The 18,704-nt window shown below is 44.9% G+C and overlaps 1 protein-coding gene across 1 annotated transcript in view; it reads left to right on the plus strand.

Moving 5' to 3' along the window:
• LOC142578235 (cell adhesion molecule Dscam1-like) overlaps positions 1-18,704 on the plus strand; it is a 98,044-nt gene that overhangs the window by 45,666 nt on the left and 33,674 nt on the right. The window contains exons 5-7 of the mRNA XM_075687636.1: positions 5,135-5,296; positions 14,985-15,323; positions 15,600-15,920. Coding sequence (XP_075543751.1) covers positions 5,135-5,296; positions 14,985-15,323; positions 15,600-15,920 — 822 coding nt within the window. The remainder of the gene's footprint in view (positions 1-5,134; positions 5,297-14,984; positions 15,324-15,599; positions 15,921-18,704) is intronic.

An 18,704-nucleotide genomic window follows, 5' to 3' on the forward strand; every position in this document is an offset into this window, starting at 1 on the left:
AATTGGTACATATCAACAAGTACAAGGTTCATAACAGTTATAATGCTGCCTTTCTCACTTAGAAAAAAAATCTGTAATCTTCTTCTGCACTTGTAGGAAGCACAGGAAGTAGCAAAACTGTCCAAATAGTCAATGTTTTTGTACACTTCTTCTGGCACAGCTTGCTGTTGAGACACAAAGTCTCTCAACTTTCCAATGTACCCTACAACCTCAGCTAGAGTTATAGGGCTTGAAACTGGCTCGGCGATGTTACTTTGTTCATGGCCTCCGAGATTACATGCTTGCTCGTTCTGTGCTGGCAATCTCGCAGGCCATGCCTCGTTGCCGTTCGTTTTCCGCGCCATCGCTTTGCCCCAGGGGCGCTGTAGCGCCAGCGACGTTACATTGCCGATCGTAAAAATAACGTAAAAATAAGCTTTCGTCCTCTGAGCGAGTTCGTTAAATTGAAATATTGACTGTTCCGAAATTCGGTTAAGTGAAACATTTTTGCATAGAATCTATAAGAAAACTGCCGGGGATTTTTAAAAAGTTCGTTATTCTGAAATATTCGGTAAACCGACGTTCGTACAACTGAGAGTTTACTGCAATCCCATTAGTGTATACTTAGCCGCTTACATGTCCGCTAGAGCGAATCGTATATATGTCGCACTACCAAACGCGCACAATCCTTCTATGCCCTTTCTGCATGCCATCTTTCCAAGCGCACTGTTGCGACGTATTCATATTGCTGAAGTACTCGAATAGGGTCTGCTGCGCTTAAAAATATCCACCATTTGCATAAACAAACGAATGCTTCAATGCGACGATAGAAATTGTTCGGCATGCCTCATAAGTGAAGCCACGCGCAACACAGGAAAAAAAAAGAAAAACAAGCGAAGAAAAAATGTCCGCGAACTGTTCTTAACACTTGAAGCAACAGTGTTTACTCTTTAGCGAATGCATTCCCTAGACCAGCGCATGCCAGCAGTCGTCGTATTTGTCTGCTTTCGCGGCGAAACCTAGCCGTTTTCTATAGCAAACAGTGTCAGGTGTATCGACGACGTCGCGGAGCCTTTCAGCTTCGGACGAGCTTTCACAAAAATGTTTTAGCCTGGATGCTTTCGCTTGGCTCGCTTATATCTGTTGGACGAAGCGAGGGCTTACTTTCGGAAAAGGTGCTCACGGTTGCTCTTCTTAGACGCAACTCTGTAAACAAGAGCAAATGTTTGTTCTTGTAAGAAAGAACATTAAAAATAAAGATAGCGTAAATATATAGAGAGAAATAAATAAAAGGAGGAAAGAGAGAACTGAAGCGATACATAATGCAGCGTAAAAATTTAAGAGAAATAGAGAGAGAGAGAGAGAGCAATCGATTAAGAGAGAGCACCGAAGCTTTGCCGATGCGTCTGGTTGTCTAGAGTTCGAGGCACGCTTCGAGTTCTCTTTCGCGATGAGGAGCTGCGTTCTTGATGTTTCGAAGCAGCGCTGACGGCTGCTTACGCTTCCTGTCCAGCTCGGGTTGTGGCTGACTTCGGCGTAGTTTCCGGTTCGATTGTTACGTGTAATCCACTCAGGAGCAGTGGCCTTCGGTACAGCGTCGTCTCTTTGGGTGTTATGGCCTTCCGAACGTTATGTAGGCTCCGTACCATAATAAACCTCTCTTTTCGTTTGCGTTAGATTCTTCTACCGTGGTCTCGCGAGAGTCGTGCGCGTGGGAAAATAAAGGTGCAAAAGAAAGAAGAAAAGCATAGCGTCGGATAAAGAAAAAGTAGGTGATACTACGTATTTACTGAGTAGCTTTGGAACAGCCGTGCAGTAAGTGATATGTTCCAGAGCAATGAAGTAATACTGATGAAATATAAAGGAAGTAAAATAAAAAAAAAAAAAGACGAAGGCAAGAGCTCAGCGGATCTCATTACTGGGAGTGATAGCGCTAAATTGATGGCCAAATATTAGCTGTGCAATGATAAAATGCGAGTCCTAATATGCGTAGGCTTATTTCAGAAGGGTATCTTAAACTAGACAGCATGTCGTTTATCTGAGCACTTGCATCCGGCAAATTCAACGCAATAATACGGAATATGCAAGTAACCATTCACATATGACGACATAGACAGGCTAGCTATGCGCTGTTTTTTTTTTTTCAGTCATATTAACGTTCGGCTAGGGAAGCCACCGCAAATGTAGCAGTGTAGGCTTGTCTTTAAGTATAAGATAGCTTGGAGGTCGGTTAAATTTTATTTTCGAAACGAGATTTTGGAAGAAATAATAAGGACAGTGCCTCAACTCTTTCATCACACGCTGACAAAGAACTTCACAACAAAATAACAAAACTGCAAATGTCAGCCCGGTGGTGAATGACGCTGTGATGAGACACTGTTAAAGTTTGTTTGCACCACTGAAGCAATGCTACCGCTTCTGTTACGTGTTAAGTCCTAATATATTGGCATGATCCATGGCTAAAGTAAAAGGGTAATACCTGCTGGATGGACAGAGAGAGTTAACGAATTCGGCAGGACTAAAGAACCAATAACAAAACTTTATCGCACCAAAAGGTAAGATAAAGTGTTATCCTTTTCCCCGGCTTCTAAGACAACGCTTTGGTAACGTTGGGGTAGGTTAGGTTACATATATAAATATATGCGTTTATTGGCCTTCTGGAGCATAAACTTCGTCGTCAAGTCGAACCTTTGAATGTCTGTAAGAGATTTTACGCGCGAGCCCACTCAGTGGTAAATTGAACGTGAAGCGGTGGACACTTAAAAAGACAAATTCATTGTTCTAAAGCGACTTGGGCATTTATTTGTGAATTCGTTGTGAAGCTTGCGTAAAATTAACAGCAATGCTAACTCCAACTGCAAGTACAACAAGCTTCGAGCTATACAACATAGGACTGCTATTTGAAAGATGACGAGCTGTACAGGAAATATGGGAGTACAAAAAAAAAAAAAGAGTGCGTCTCAGCCCATTACCAGGCTAGAGCAAGTATTCTAGTGAACTACAACTGTAAAAACCGATTGACAACGAGAAAAGAAAACGAAGAAAGCGAAGTTGGTTAACTAGACCTATACCATTAAGTGTCCCACACGTGGTGTACCCTACTCCACTAGACCATAAAAATGACGAGCTTGTGTTTTGCGCAACTGAGATCTCCTACATGTGGCGAAAGTGTAATCGCCTTAAGTGCCGACTGCAAATTGCGAAACAAATCGGAAGCAAGAAACTAAGCAACAGAGGTTGGCACTATGTGCTCTTCAAGCAGATAAACCTACCAAAACTGGCCACTGAAAGCAATGACATGTACTTACAGCTATAGCAAACCTTTATACAGGTCTTAAAACCAGCTCCATGCTGCTGCTCTGCCCAGGAAAAAGACTGTACAGCTGTCTGTTGCGAAAACCCTCTTTGAATCCATGTTAGACGAACGATTTGTTTTAGAGCCGCCCAAACCTCTCCGTTTTTCGATGCCACCGTGTGTTCCTCGAATTCGACCGCTGCCAGAATCATCTGGTCCTTTAATGCGGCGCAGTTTGTTTGAACGGAGACAAGACCCGAAACAGGCGAAGTAGATGAGCCGTATGAAGTTATAAGAGTGCGCAACGATAGCAATACTGTCTTGCCCAACAAAAAGAAGGTCTGTACTGCTATAATGACACACTTTCGGAAACCTGACAGTTTCTCGAAAGTCCCCCTGAGCGTAAGCTTTTCGCGTACAAACGTTGCTGTGAGGTTCGGAGACACGTTGAGCATTATTGAAAACTTCGTAGCACGATGTGTGCTGGTGTAGGAGGCGCGTAAAATGCAGGCCTTTAATTTGTTAGAAGCTAGAGCCTGTTTGAGTAGCGCAGCTCAGATTTCGGTAGTCTCTTGATGCATTAAGTTCACGTTGCACTGAGCCTTCGAACACAAAGTGACAGCTAGAAACGAGCTAAGGTCATTAAGAGATGATGCGCTATCCAGAGGCAACGATGCGCTATGGCTTTTTACTATAAGAAGGTGTTTGGTGCTCAAATAAAGCTTAGTTGTATGTCCTCCTGAGGCTCCTCGCACATAATATTGTACACTGCCTTCAGTCTTTCAAGTAAACTCGAACGCAATTACGTAAAATATTCATCCTGGACCTGAAGTCAGATGCACGTGGTACCGGATGGAAGGGGTTTAATTGTGTGCTTGCCGTTATGTTTAGAGGAAATTGACAATAATTCAATCCAGAGCACATATTGTTCTCACGGACGGCGAAAAGCACAAGTGAAGAGCGGTTTAACTACCGCAGCATCGCGTGAAAATGCAGGATGCAGTAATAACGTGCTAGCACATACTACAGGATGTTACATTTTCATCTGGGCGTTAAGAAAAAAAGTGTTTTTGCCATCACAAACATCAAGAGTGACTTTGTGCACGCACATAATGCTTGCTGCATTAAAATATGGCGCATTAAGAAAAACTGGAGTTTTAATGTTCGTATAAAGCACCAGTAAATAATAAAAAACGACTCGAACAGCGACTAGGTCCTTTAGCTCTCTCGCATCACAGGAGAGTAATCTCCTGAAATCCCTGGTACATTATAATGCACGTCGCCCTAAGCATTTTTATAAATGCACTCGGAAGTGATGAAGTAAATAATTCATATTGCATATGAAGGTGGACACATGCGGAAGAGCATGGAAGTGGCTTAAGCAGATTGTTGCTATAAGCTTTCGTGGAGGCGACACACATTTTATCTAGACCGTTGTATCGTCACAGACAACGAAAACTACCCGTAAGACGTGTTTCGAATAGCGCTAGTTTACATGAAAACCCAGGATGTAGAATCAAAATGCAGACCTACCGCATAACGTTACATCTTCAGCTCGGTACTTAAGCAAAGAAAATCGTATTTTTAAGAGGAACATGACGAGGCAGTTGCTTTCTCCGCATCCACGGATAATTGCCTTCGTCATAAAACCATGTAATTTAAATAACAAGAAAATCCCTTTTTCACGTTCGTAATATCCGAGTCTATAACAAGAACCAAGTTAAAACGCGATATATCCTTAATTGTTCTTCGGGTCTGGAGAAGACAATTTAATATACTGAGACATTAGAAACTCTTACATTAAAACTGAGAAAAGTAGGTGTCTATCTTTTTGCCATTCTGAACCATATCGGATCGCAGGTGCGGAAGGCCGTTATGCTATGCTGCCGACTGGTGAGTTGGTAGCACGAGACCTGGGGGCGACGGCATCAGAAGCGTTCTACACCTACCGGTGCCAGGTGCGAAACGCGTTCACCGGCCAGACACGTCTCAGCGACACTGCGGGAAAAATCGTCGCCACTGGTGAGTAGCCATCGCGAGTAGCTTCTGTATTGGCCCAATCTCCAGTCAAAAGAGAGGCTGTATGCAGCACGAAATCTGCCTAGGAACTGTAAATAGTCAAAACACATTGTAAGGCGTCACAAAAGTGTTTATGTACGTCAAAAGCACTATGGTACATTAATATTCATCGTAGTTAGGCAACGAAAATCTCCGGGGGTCGGCTGACTGACTCTTGGTTGCACTGACTATGGGTTTAGCCCATGCGCCATTAGCAGTGCCCTTGACAACTGCAATCGGGTGGGGGGTTTCGCGTCGTGGTGTTCAGGGGGCATTAGGGGTCTGCGTTTCGATCTGCTTTCGCGCATTCAGAGGTTTTGGAAAGGGCAACGAACGAGAACGAACCCAGAGTGCCTTCTCCCTCACTTCAACACCTCGCACCGTTGATTGTTTCTTCCCGTCGCGCTCCTTGCAAGGCAGTGCATGCATGTAGCGTTGTACGTGTTTGCGTCGCGTTTTGTATAGTTGCACAGCGTCCATCGGCTTCGCGAATAGAAGTACTTCGGGAGCAGCACGAGGACAGGCGCAGTTTCTTTCCTTTTTTTTTTGCTTTCTTATTTCTGCGAAACCGCGGCCATTCGTTGCCGTCGGTCACATTTCATTCTTAAAGCCCCGCATTTGAATACCCTCGTGCGGTACCTCTGTGCAATAGTTGATGGGCCTGTCCACTATCTCGGTACATATATTTCTGCCTCCTCCGCGTGGCACATGCTGAAACTGTGCTATATCTATCCATTCTTTCCTCTCTCTCTTTTCTGACCCTACCGTTCGGTGCCATTTCTTCTCGTAATCCCGCGCCATTCGTCTTGAGGAAACAGCGTGCTGCGTGCAACCCACAAGGAGATGCGTAACGGTCGCGAGAGGGCGCAGCTGCGCTCTCCTCTCCTCGTCGGTGCCGCATAGCTCGTGGCTTTTTTCTCGCCTTATCGCTCGCTGTGAGCGCGGCCCCGCTGCAAGACGTTTCCGAAGGGCAATTCTCGGGCATAAGCGGAAGTCAATACGGATGCTTTCATCTTGCCCTGTTTCCGCGCCGATGACGTTCCGATGCAGACCACTAGCAGTCGGTTGAGGCATGGGATATCTTCCTGTCTTTCGCCCGTCGCTTCGTCACTCCTTCTTTTTCGTGTGGTTTAGGTTTTGTTTTGCCTGCGGCTTTGTTCCGTCTCATAGTGCAGACGAATGGTAGAAAAAATGAGACAGAGTAGATTAAGAAAAAAAGGAAAAGAAAGAAACCCCAACAAGATAAGGCGCAAGTGAGACACATCACGACGACGATCAACGTTGTGAATAAAAGAAAGGAAAAAGGAAATTGAATTGGAGTACCACCGACAGTCAGAGTCCGGTCTCGGCGTGTGAGAATCTGTGGTGCTGGCAACTGATAGGATATTACACTTTGTACAAACACGACGCAGACTGAAGGTTTTCTTTGATAGTGGTACCCATAACGCTGGACTTGCACTCTTTTGTTCGTAAGAATTATTTTTCTTTGGCTGACTATATCTTCTAATGATATGTGTTCCCTACCACGTTCGGGTACCTCGTCAAGCTCGATCAGCGAACCTTTTGGCCAAGGTGCTTGGCATTTTAATCTATAGTAGCCTGCTTGCTTGACTGACCTGCTGATTGATTGATTTACCAATCTCTCCTTCGCGAGCCGCTCTAGTGTAAGAATTGCGTTGTGGATTGCGTTGGAATTGTCTTGCTCTCCTATGTAGCATAAGTATGCTCAATGTATTTAGGTTTAGATGCTCGTTAAGAACTCTCAATTGTTAATTATTTCGGACACAATCAATCAATCAATCAATCAATCAATCAATCAATCAATCAATCAATCAATCAATCAATCAATCAATCCTTTATTAAATGGTCAATCAGTGGACTTTCTATGTACCATTTTAATTGTAATTTCTTAGAAATCTGCGGATGAAATTGCGAAATCGCTCATTTTTCAGGGCTCATTGTTCTCACAACAGCTAGTTTCATTAGAAGCATTTGTTAACGAAGAAAACAAAACTCATATCATTACAATGAAGCTTCAATTAGACTACGTCATATTGCTGGGAATTGTGTGGCACTGTCGGCATGTCAAACCATTAATACTTTTTTTAACCGCTTTTGTTGAACCAGCTGTATTCGATAGTAGTAGGGAACAGTAGCAACAAAGCCAAACTCATGCGCTGTAGTTTTGTTTGTATTTTGTGTAGTGGTTCCTGTCGCGTACTATTCGCTTTCAATTCACGATGTTCTATATGCCTGTCATCATTTTTTTTTATAATGAAGCTTTCTTCTTTGAGTTCACAGTCATTCTTTTTTTTTTTTTTGCGGTCGAGCTTATCTCGCCGTTTCCAATGGGCCTATCTCGGAGATGGTGCAGTGTAAAATTATGTGCCACGGGAGTCACTGGGTATGTGTCACTGCGTTTCACTTCGCATTCAATCTTATATCTTGCCATTACAAGCATTATTCCTTACTTATTATAAACATAAACACTACAGCCGCTACCTGACCGTCTGCTGCAAAAACAGTTAATATGTTCAGTCAACCTTTCTTTACAATGGAAGTATGCTTCGCATTACTTAGAGAGAGAAAGAGAGAGAATAAACTTTATACAGAAGAGCACGCGAACGTAGGTAGTTCCTCTACCCTGCAGTAGGTGAGGTGGTCCCCTCACTTCAGGAGTCCAGCGGCCTTATAGCCGCCCTTCTCGCTCGGTTGACCAAGTTGAGCTGGTCCGTCGAGTCGGAGTCGGATAGCACTGCCGCCCATCGCCGTGTGGTGGGTTGTGTTAGGGCTATGAGCTCTGGTGCACTTGCCACGCTCATACCACGTGGTAAAGCGTGGCGCATTGATCGCAGAGTAGGCATTTGTAGGAATACAGCGCAGGGTGCCTGGCATCATAATGCTCTCGCACGAGACGAAGCCGTAGTATGGCCGAAAGTCTAAGCGAACACTTATCCGCACTTGAGTCGCCATTACTTAGACGTCAACTACTCTTGAGCTTTAGATTTCTTTTGGTGTGTGTGTGTAACCAGTAGCCTACAAAGTTACTGCGTAGTTATTATGTAGCAGTGGTATAAATGCCTTTATTCAAGTACTACCCTCAGGACCTTCATTTGACTCCGTCTCTCAAAACACAGAATGCAGGCCAGACTGTGTGACCTACGAGAGGAATGAGTTGTGGGAAAAACCGTAGACGTATGCCCGAACGTCATTTGAACATTTTGCCAAATACTTCTTTCTACTTTCCAGCTTCTCCGTAGCAGCTTTCACTGCATTCTCATCATGAAAACTGGCAAAACAACTCTTGTTACAATAATAATAGAAAGAAAAGAAAACGTGCAAAGCGTAACTTCTCCGAGGAATCCAAGCGCCTATTCTGAGTGATCCACACGCTTTTCACAGGAGGCCGGAGAATAGGAGGTTACCTTAATTTGGATCCGTGAGCTAATTACGAAGCCACTAAGTTGCTATGCAGTTGATGCGTCTCATTCTCCTGTATTTGTTAGGTTGCAAAGTGCCAGAGTGGTTGGCTGATTTGTGAATTTTGTTCGGTGTTTCACAGTAAGAAACTATTTTTGTCGATTCGAGGGATAGAATGTATCGGTCGCCATCGCCTCTTCTACCCTTCATCAGCTTAGGCTTAATTGCATTAGCAATCAAGAAATACAGCAGTTTACTTGGCTTTTTATACTCTTCGTTCTTCTTTTTTCCTCACCTGGTGCATTTGACTGCTTTACTATGTGGCAAACCTTAACGAACTTAGGTTCAATCGTTTGCTGTAAGTCGACAACTCTAGATTGATGGTGTATCCTTCCGATTCATGTTTTTCTGAAGGTTAAATACTATTAGGAGGTAAATTTTCCAAGGCCATCAAAAAATACAATAGTGTTCTTTATTCAAAACAACCATTAAAAGCGGGTACTCTTCCCTTGCATAATATTTCTTCGTAATGAATTTACTTATGACGTTTTCTGTATATTCTTAGATTTGAGCTGCATACTTATTGTTTATTTTTGGAGGGGAGAATTTTTTTTACTGCATTCCGATAAAGGAAAGTAATTTTGAGTCATTGTATAGGTTCCCGCACTTTGTTGTATCTCGTCGTGTATTGTGCTGGTCTCTCTAGGTTTTTTTATACACTGTTTAGGCTAATGTATGTGAACTATTATACTATTGCGTCGTAATTTTGATGTGAAATTTGTCAGAAAATGATTCAAAATTATAGGGAACAATGGAGTAGAAGATAAAACAAAAGATCGATTAAGTACGTACTTGTCTGAAGAGAATGCCAAGCAATCTGACATGAATTAGCGTCGCTCTGAAGAAAGAAAAAGTAAAGAAAACAAAAAATAAGCAAAGAAAGAAATAAACAAAGCCTTGACAGATGCTTCGCCTCGTTAAGTTGTATAGAGTCAGTGGGAACGTGGATGCGCATTCTTAGTGTCTCTATGTGAAGGTGTTTTTCTGCAGATGTGTGTGGAAGCATGGGGATTTTCTTTCTTTCTTCTTTCTGCTTTTTACTTATCTCACTGCAAGCGTCCAACGCATGCGGATGTTTCGCAGCAGGACACTGATAGCGTTGAAAAGCTGCACCCGGGCAGGCTCGAATTCTGAAAGTGTTCGCCCGATTCCACGCGGCTCGGGTGTCCGAGACTCGAAAACAGCCTCCTTTCCCTTCTCTGAAACCCCGAATTTCTATGTCGACCCGAACGTACGCATTAAAATAATGGCTGGGCGGAGAGACTCGCCACCTACGTACACTCCGAGGAGGCTTCGTTTTCTGAGAGACCCGGGGCATTTATATTGCGAATCATTTCTTGGTTACAGCTAGAAAAAACATGGAAACAATCTGACGTATGCTTCTCGTGGGTGATGGTCTTGGTGTTGGAGCACAAACTACTGCAGAAGCGGGCAGGTTGCAACTATGCGAGCTAACGATCGCTTATTGGCGTATTCGAAGTTGCTCTTTCGTCTACTGTTGAAAAAAGAACACTTGCGAAAGGGGTAACACGTGAACAACATGAGCGTAGCCCGGGTAACGTTTTCACTCATTTTTCTCTCTTTTTTTTTTCTTTCTACATGTAAGCCCGGCAGCTAGCTTTTACCGTATAATTCGTGTGAAAGTGTGAATTGGTGGGCAGCCGTTGAGTCGATTCCATAGTGAGAAAAACGAAAGAATACGGCAAGTCAAGGAATGCTGGATTTCGCCTTTTGCCCTAATGCTCCAATTTCACATTTAAAATAAATTTGAGCAATTGCAATTATGTGATCGTGAATATTTAGTCTAACTGTAGGTAGGAAACATTTTAACTAAAATATCTAATTATATTACGGTAGATTGTTTAAATAAGGAATCTCTCCACAGACGCGTAGCGTCCACTTTATTGTTGGCGACAGCGATGAGTACTCGTATACTTGGAATTCTTGCGTTGAATTGTAAGAGAGAAAGAAAGTCGCAGTATCACCCGAAAGGCCAAGCATCGATGGCGATAGCAAATTAGCGGACAGCTATATGAAGTAAGGATAGTAGTTTTGTATGCCGTATGAACTTGTAAACATAGGTATATACTAACTAAATTAACAAGCATTGTGCCACGCGCGCACAAGCAAACATGAACACATCTCACTCGATGACCGCGGAAACTCACTGTCAAAACGCTGCAGTGAGGAACTGCGGCAGCAGCAGCGAGCGAATCGACCTTCGTGCTGCCGCTCGCATCAACGCGGATGAAGTCGGGAAAACATAGCGCAGCGCAGACTCTGTCCCCGTCGCAGATGGCTTTCAAGATACAGCGGCCCGGCCCGGCGCACGCTGCCGTCCGGGCCGCCCGGAGTAAAACGCATCGCCCTCCTTTACCCTCCCCCCCGAAGCCTTGCACGCAACGGAAGCCGGCGTGCTTTCTCGCCGCTTTCCTCCGTTGCGTGCGCGAGATTGAGCCATGATCGCGGCTCATCCTCGCAGGTGCAACATTTGGGGTGTGGTGAACATTTTATTGCACTTAGGCTTTATACGAAATCTCACGGCGACGCTGACGTCGACGGCAGAAATACGTCTGGAATGCCCATATAATTGTTATGCCAATGAAAAAAAAAACACGAAAAAAAAAAGAAAAACGTCAGCATGGCGACTCCAGTATCCAAAATGGACGTGCGGAGGGTTTTCACGGACTGTATACTTTAGATTCTTGTTGTAAAGGTAAGAAACTTCCCAGCGGAATCCTTTCGTCTTGTTTCTAATCGGGGAGGTCACTGCCGTTTGCCGTCCGGCATGGGCTTTTCGCCTCTGTAAAGCGTGCTCCGTCATATATATATATATATGTTGTATGAAGAGAAGCTACCCAAAATTGTCGCTTTTATCAATTTCTCAGCGGCCACGTTCAAGAGAAGGCCAAGCCTCTTAGGGAGGCTTACGGCTCCTTCCACTCAATAATAAAGTAAGGCACGTTTCCTTTTCTTTTGTTTTTCTTTTTTTTTTGACCTTCGCCCTGCTTTTTCAAGCCCGATATATAGCCGTCAAAAGGTTTGTTTCTCGCAGCAAAGAAAATAAATTTTTCGAAGTTTAGTATTTTCGCGATACAGATACTTAAGCTCTCTGCTGTAATACTTAAAGTATTCACATAGCCACAATTCTTGCATTCATTCTATCACAAAGAAAATTGAGGCATTTTTTTTTAATTTTCTTTTTTTCGCTCTCATCTTTCGATATTTAATCACTGACCACCAGTTTCCTCTGCGTTTCCTTCTTTTAGGCTAAAGCGCCGGACCCACGCAGGGGAGATTTCTCGTTACAGTTCTGTTTCATTTTTCTCTTTGTGAAATTCGGAGACACGGAAATCCTTCCGGCAGTGTTTATTTCTTATGGGTTCTGTCCGAAAGACCCTAGTGGGTGCTTCGTCTTCATCAATTGCTTTTAAACCTATATGCTCTCTCTCGAAAAAGCCATTTTCTGGATAAGGCCTGGTGTTTCTTTCAATGCCGGGGCCAAGCACGCTTTAACAATTTCATCATGCTTTTAGAGGTTTTCTTGCATCCGAATTTCTAAGCTAATTTGGGGTATTTTTGCTTTATATGTCCTACAGTGTGGATGGTTTTCGGAGGGTTATAGACACTCACTATTGGTTTAGAGAACTGTTTATTGCGTTACTTTCGGCTAAGCAGAAAAGAGAAGTGAACGGGACAGACAACACGAAATAAGTATCTCAGTTTCTCACTTTATTCTACTTTCAGAACAAAACGATCGAGAGAAGTTATACGCTCTTTAGAACCAGAAAGAAGTTAGGTTGCATAAGTGCAATCTCTCCGGGCTATAAAAATAAGATGTTCGATCCTTTCATTGAAACTCTTATGGAATAGAAAAAAATGGAGATTGGAACCGCTTCAGTAATCACAGCTTCGCCGGTTGCCTTTACTTTGTTTAACTTGTTAGCACCCATGTGTCAGAAAATCTATGCATACTGATGGGTTCCGTTCGCCGGAGATCATCGCTTGCAGGAATGAAATTGTAGAACTTATCGAAGCCAGCAAAAGAACAGCAAGTGGTGAACTGTGCTAAGAAAAATGTGGATTGATGGGGGCATTACTGAGGACTGGGTTGGATGGTGAGCGTGAGGTGACAGAAAAGCAAGTTTTTTTTCTCTAAAAATTAATGAGAAAGAAAGCGCTTCAGCGTTGAGCAACTGAGCACTGATGGTTTGCCTTCTCGAAAGCTCGCAACCTCGTCTTATCTCCGTACGCAATTGAGAAGTCAAACATGAGAATGACCGCAGTATTGGCGATGCTGCCTGATTCGATTGAAGCTGCAATGACAATATCGTATTACGGATCGGGGCCCGAAGACTCAATACTATTTGTTAGAGCTCCTGTGATGTTGCTCGTCTTTGCTGCCAGGGTTGTCTGTCGCCATTTTCTGCGAGCTTTAGGGTTCAAACTCGCTTTTCCGTATTCTGGCGCTGGTCACTAAAGCCGGAACTATTTCTTTTTTTGGGCTTCTGTTCACCCACATAATTGGTCGAACATTTGTTATTTCTAGAGCACCACAATGGGCACAAGAGAAAAACAACACCATTCCTTTTTCAGCGCACGGTACACCACGACTACGAAAAGTAGGCGCTTATTGTGGCGACAGGAATAACTAATTAGAGTGAGGAAAGAAAAACAAGAAACGTCTCCTGGTCTGTTAACACTGTCATGTTTTATCAAAGTGCTAGGCTCTTCGTCATAACATCAAAAGCAGGCTCATTTTTAGTACCGGAATTCAACGATACATCCGTTCCGAAGCCTTCCTTTAATCAGCGTGTACCACGCGCCGCAGTTTCAAGTCACTTTACGCGTTGAGTGCCATCGTCTCTCGAGCAGCGGAGGGTCGAGCCAATCAGCCGCAGACGCGCGTTCAGTTGACTGCGCAGGTGGAGGCCGATTCGAGTGGCTTCTTTAAATAGATACCTTGAAGAGGAGGAGCTATAAAGAGGGCGGGTCTAGTGATTCGTTGGGCTTTAGAGCGAGCGCACCTCGAAATAAATAAAATGCGGCTACGAAGTCGTTCGGGGCCATTTGCTGTTCGCTGATTCAGGGGCCCAGTTCAAAGGGTGGAAGACGAAGACACATAGAGCAAGCTACGATGGGCCATTTTAGAAACGCCGTTCCACGAGTTCAAGGTAATTGAGCAAAGAACGGAAAACGCCACCAATATCCCCCCCCCCCGCTTCTTTTTTTTTTTTCAAGCAAATGACTAGTCTGACTTCAGTGCGATTTCGAGAGCCAGCTGTTGCCTGATAGATAATGTGTTTTTTTTTATCTTCTACAATGAAATTCAACACTGCAGAAAGCTTTAGCCAAGAATTACTGACAGTCGTTCTAGTGCCTCTTTGATGCTAAACGTTTGGGAATGTTAGTTGCGCCAGGCATATTTTTGTATAAGGTGTTTTTTTAAATACATGATCTTAAGGGAATGTTGGTGTGTGGCTGCTCCATTTTAAATAAAATAGATACATACCCAAATGAAAAAAAAAGCAAACTGAGCGAAATAAAGGTAGCGAAATTGAAGAAGTCATTGAGAGCATATTTAGCGCCAGTGAACAAGGACAGAAGGGAGACGATACCACAGTGCGCTCCCTTCTGTCCTTGTTCGCTGGCGCTAAATATGCTTTCAATGTCAGTTAACCAACACGCCCAACAAATGGCAATGCTGAAGAAGTCAACTTGAAGTCATGTGGCATGAAGGCTTAAAGCAGCTTACAACAGAGCTCATACACAACATGCTGAAGTGTAAAGCCTACTAACTGCACTAACCACATATCGCTACAGAGATCACAGAAAACACACTGGAGGCAGGAAACAAGAATATAAGTCTACTAGCGCTTAGATTAACGCATGCTTAAAAGCAAGCTTCGTGAAAGTCTTAAGCGCAAAGTTGTAAGACCCAAAACATTTGTAAGATGATAAGACGTCGTTTTGAATTTTTGTTACACGATGTATTCTGATGATAGCCTAGGCAGAACGCTGCTCGAATCGCTGACGAACTGAAAGAGAAATTAGATCGGGAAATTAAGTCGGGGGCACTTTACGGCCGTGATGCTTCTTCCCAGGCCTGCTATCTTAAGTTTTGTACAGTTGCAGTGCCTCCGTTGGCTAACTTCTCGTGTTTCTTTCGCAGAGCCAGTAGGCGATCTTGCACCTCGCATGACAGAGACCCGGAGGCTGGTGCAAGTGGTGCAGGGGCAAGAGGCTGCGCTGCCATGCATTGCCCAGGGTCACCCACCCCCTGGGTATTTCTGGTTTCGTGTCACCGACCGTGCACGGAAGGGTCCAACTACCAGTTCGGGCATCGGCGGGGACGTCGTTGCCCTGAGGCCGTCGGACAGAGTGCTGCTCCGGTTCGGAGGGTCGGTACTGGTGATACTTGCGGCCAGCGTCAAGGACGGCGGGAAGTATGTCTGCCTTGCGAACAGCTCGGCCGGCCAGGAGAAGGTCTACACGGACTTGCTCGTCTCCGGTGAGAAGGAGCAGTTCTGAATTGCGCTATCAGCATGTCGTCTAAGAAAGAATGCTTGAAAGCCCAGATAACGTTTGGTAGTACCAGCGCACGTGAAGGGGAGCTAGCTCCGTGTCGATGCTACCGACACGGTGATACCCGAGCTTCGACTTTCCTTCACTATACCGACAACTTGATTATAGCAGATATATCGGCTGCAGTGCATCACCGAGTAAAAGCTGACGGGATACGCATACCGTGGCGTTACCTTCCCACGCTTTTTTTTTTCGCCCGCAGCGCCACTGTCTGCTCGCATCGAACCAGCCGTGCAAGTGGTGGACGCCGGCAGAAGCATCAACGTCAGCTGCCACGTGTCCGGGCAGCCCGTGCTCGGCGTGTTGTGGGCTCACAACGGCCAGCCTCTCTTCGCCTTATCTCCTGGCCGCGACGGAATCGGAAGCGGCGATGCACCCACGACTCCCACAGCGAGAGTGCAGCTTCTCTCCCGTGACCTGCTGCGCATCGCCTCAGCAAAGCGTCAGGACAGCGGGATGTACCAGTGTCTCGCGTTCAACGAGGACGATTCTGCCCAAGGAAGCGCGGAAATCGTCGTTCGAGGTGATAGAAAAGAACTATAAAAAGACTAGAAAATCGCTCGTACCGGCAGCCGTAAGACACTATAAACATTTTCAAAACAACAATCATGGCGAGAATTCGTCAATCGCAAACCATTTATCGAACGCCTCTCTTATCCACAGATTCCAACAATTGTGTTCGATCTGCGCAATTTCTTCTTTCATTGTGGAGTCCTGTCTCCCCGCTTGTCTTGATTTCTCTTGAAAGGAGACATCGCCCATTGAAAGGCAGCCACGGCTTTTGAGACCCAGCATTTTCTGCTCAGTAGTTTCGCCTTCCGGAAAACCGGAGCCCGTTCCTAAAGATTCTCGTACAGAAGAACGTTTTCGGCATTCTGGCGTTCTCCGTCACCGATGATGGCGATCGGCGTGGTAATGAAACGACCGGCATGACGATGGTCAGTCGCGACGGCCAGTTATATAAGAGAAGTTTCGTGTATAGACGAACCAATTATTCAGTCATTGGCCTTCGCGGTACGATCGAAGCATCTTGTTTTACCCAGGCGAAGATAAAAAAATCTTCCGAAAATTAATATTAATTAAAAGCTGCTAAAGTATACATGGCCAAGGAGGCACCCAGTGGGCAGAAGACACGGGCCATATATTTTGTGAGAAAAAATCCGCTAGACTTGAGGTCTCACCCGTTTGGTTTGTATTTACAGGTTATGCTTGCACACACGTTTGCCGTTTTTGCAGCTGTTGGTGTCTGTGTTGTGTGATCTACTGTGCACACTCGCGTAAATCACTCGAGCTTCGGGCTCCAAATCTTGCGAAAGAGAGGTTTGGCAATGTTCTGGATGCGAAATCGCTTTCTGGTTCGCGAGAGACAGGCTGCTCGTTCGCGTGACACCACCGCTCTTAGTCGTACGCTCATACGAGCATTGGGCCATTAGTGATTGTAAGCTTCACAATACACAAGGCTTAACGTTCATGCCCTGTGGACTGGTGTGGCACTTGGGTGCAGAAGGTTTCGACCGATGAGCGTGTATTGACCATGTTAAATGCGTCAGTGTCAGTGTCGAGCTAGAACTGGATGTGTTTTTCCAGTGGCAACGACGTTCGGTGTCACCTAGGAATTTTCAGAGCTCCCCTCCCTCGACGCGTCTTTCCAGCCTTCATAGAAATATGACCATTAGTAAGGTGCTTTTAAATGTCTTTTAATTCTTTCTCGCTCATGATAGATGCTAGCAGTAAACAATGTATTTGTTATTTCCACATTTTCTTGCGTGTCTGTTCGAGATACTCGTGGCCGATAAATGAAGGAACAGCCACCATACAATCACCGCCATTTCTAAATATGATACATTTATAGATAACGTATGCTGTGCGCCCAGGTAGCTCCAACGGGTCGCCCACAGCCATGTATTTAGTATGTCCTATGAATTTTTGTATTTTTGGCTTTGACACTTTCATTTAAAAACTGACACTAACTTTTCTTAAATGAACATGTCATCATGAAGATGTAGCATTGTTTCTCTTACAAACACAGTGAGCTTGGGATACAATTGCTTGGCTTACGTTGTTTACATGAAGAAATCACTGCGGTCACTGTAGCCTCAAGTTTGTCGTGGTGCCAAGGCAGTAACATAAATAGCTGCTTTGGCCCTGGTGAATATCTATATTTTGTTAGCTTCGGCGTAGGAAGACTGCTAGCGTAGTACTTCCAGCGACGTGCCACGCGGCTTGTTCATTTTGCTGCGCTGATCGCTGTCCCTGATAATCTTTCTCTCAAAGGGTTACGGCAGGTTCTTGTCTACAGACAAGAAAACGCCACGGAATAGGTAAGCAAAGCAGTTGCCTTGAGAACGTAGCTACGTCAGCTGCCGTACTCGACAGAAGACACGTATACGTGAGGCTGGAAATTCGGCAGTGGCGAGGCGGGTGCGCTTCTTTCTTCGCCCCGTGCTGCGCGTCTTGCTCGCGCAGCCAGTCGACCGGGTCGCGTCGATTGTTGCAAACAGGCCGCGCTGTCGGGGCGGGCGGTGTGGCGAAGCCAGCTTTCGAGCCGGCAGGAGGCGCCTCTCTCTCGCGTTCACCGAACAGCGCCTCCCGAGTTCCGGTAACGCCGAACCGCGGTTAATTGAATTTAGGAGCTTTCGAGGCGGACACACTTTGTTTTGACCAAGTTCTGTGGCGTGCCCCGGCGTAGTAGGTCTTGGTATTAGCTTCGTAGGAAACACGAGGCGAGGCAAACAGATTAGCCATCGTGCTAGGGAGCGCTGCGGGCGCGCTTTTATTATTTTTTTTTTGTTTTATGGAGGAGCCGTTTATTTTACTTCGAAAAGAAAGGGAGACGAGTTTGCCGCACCCTCATGTAACGAGCGCTTGTTGTGAAGCGAAAAAAACATACAGAAAAGTGCGCGTTAAGGTTTGTTTAGTCCAAGAAACTCCTTGCGTTTAACTACTCACACACAAAAAAGAGAAAAGTGGTTCTTAAGCGCCATTAAGCGCCAACAGATAGTAATGCGGCGGAGTGCCAAAAATAAAGAAGGTTAAGAAAGGACAGGTCATGAAAAACGCATCCGTGATGAAGCTTCCTAATTTTTATCCATTGAACGAGTTCCAAACTGAACGTCAGTGCAGAGTGTACTGCCCCATCTGAATCAAGGACTGGGTGTACGTTCCTTTTCTCTCTCTTCGAGCACGTGGACTTTGTTTCCACTTCCCTAATCAACAGTGATTCTGAACTTAGTGTAAGAATTGGGGCGAAAGATCAGATGGCGTTGCTTACTCGCTTCAAGGACTGTGCTGTAAAGGGCAGCGAAAT

Source organism: Dermacentor variabilis, chromosome 4, assembly GCF_050947875.1.
Source record: "Dermacentor variabilis isolate Ectoservices chromosome 4, ASM5094787v1, whole genome shotgun sequence".
Lineage (NCBI taxonomy): Eukaryota > Metazoa > Arthropoda > Arachnida > Ixodida > Ixodidae > Dermacentor > Dermacentor variabilis.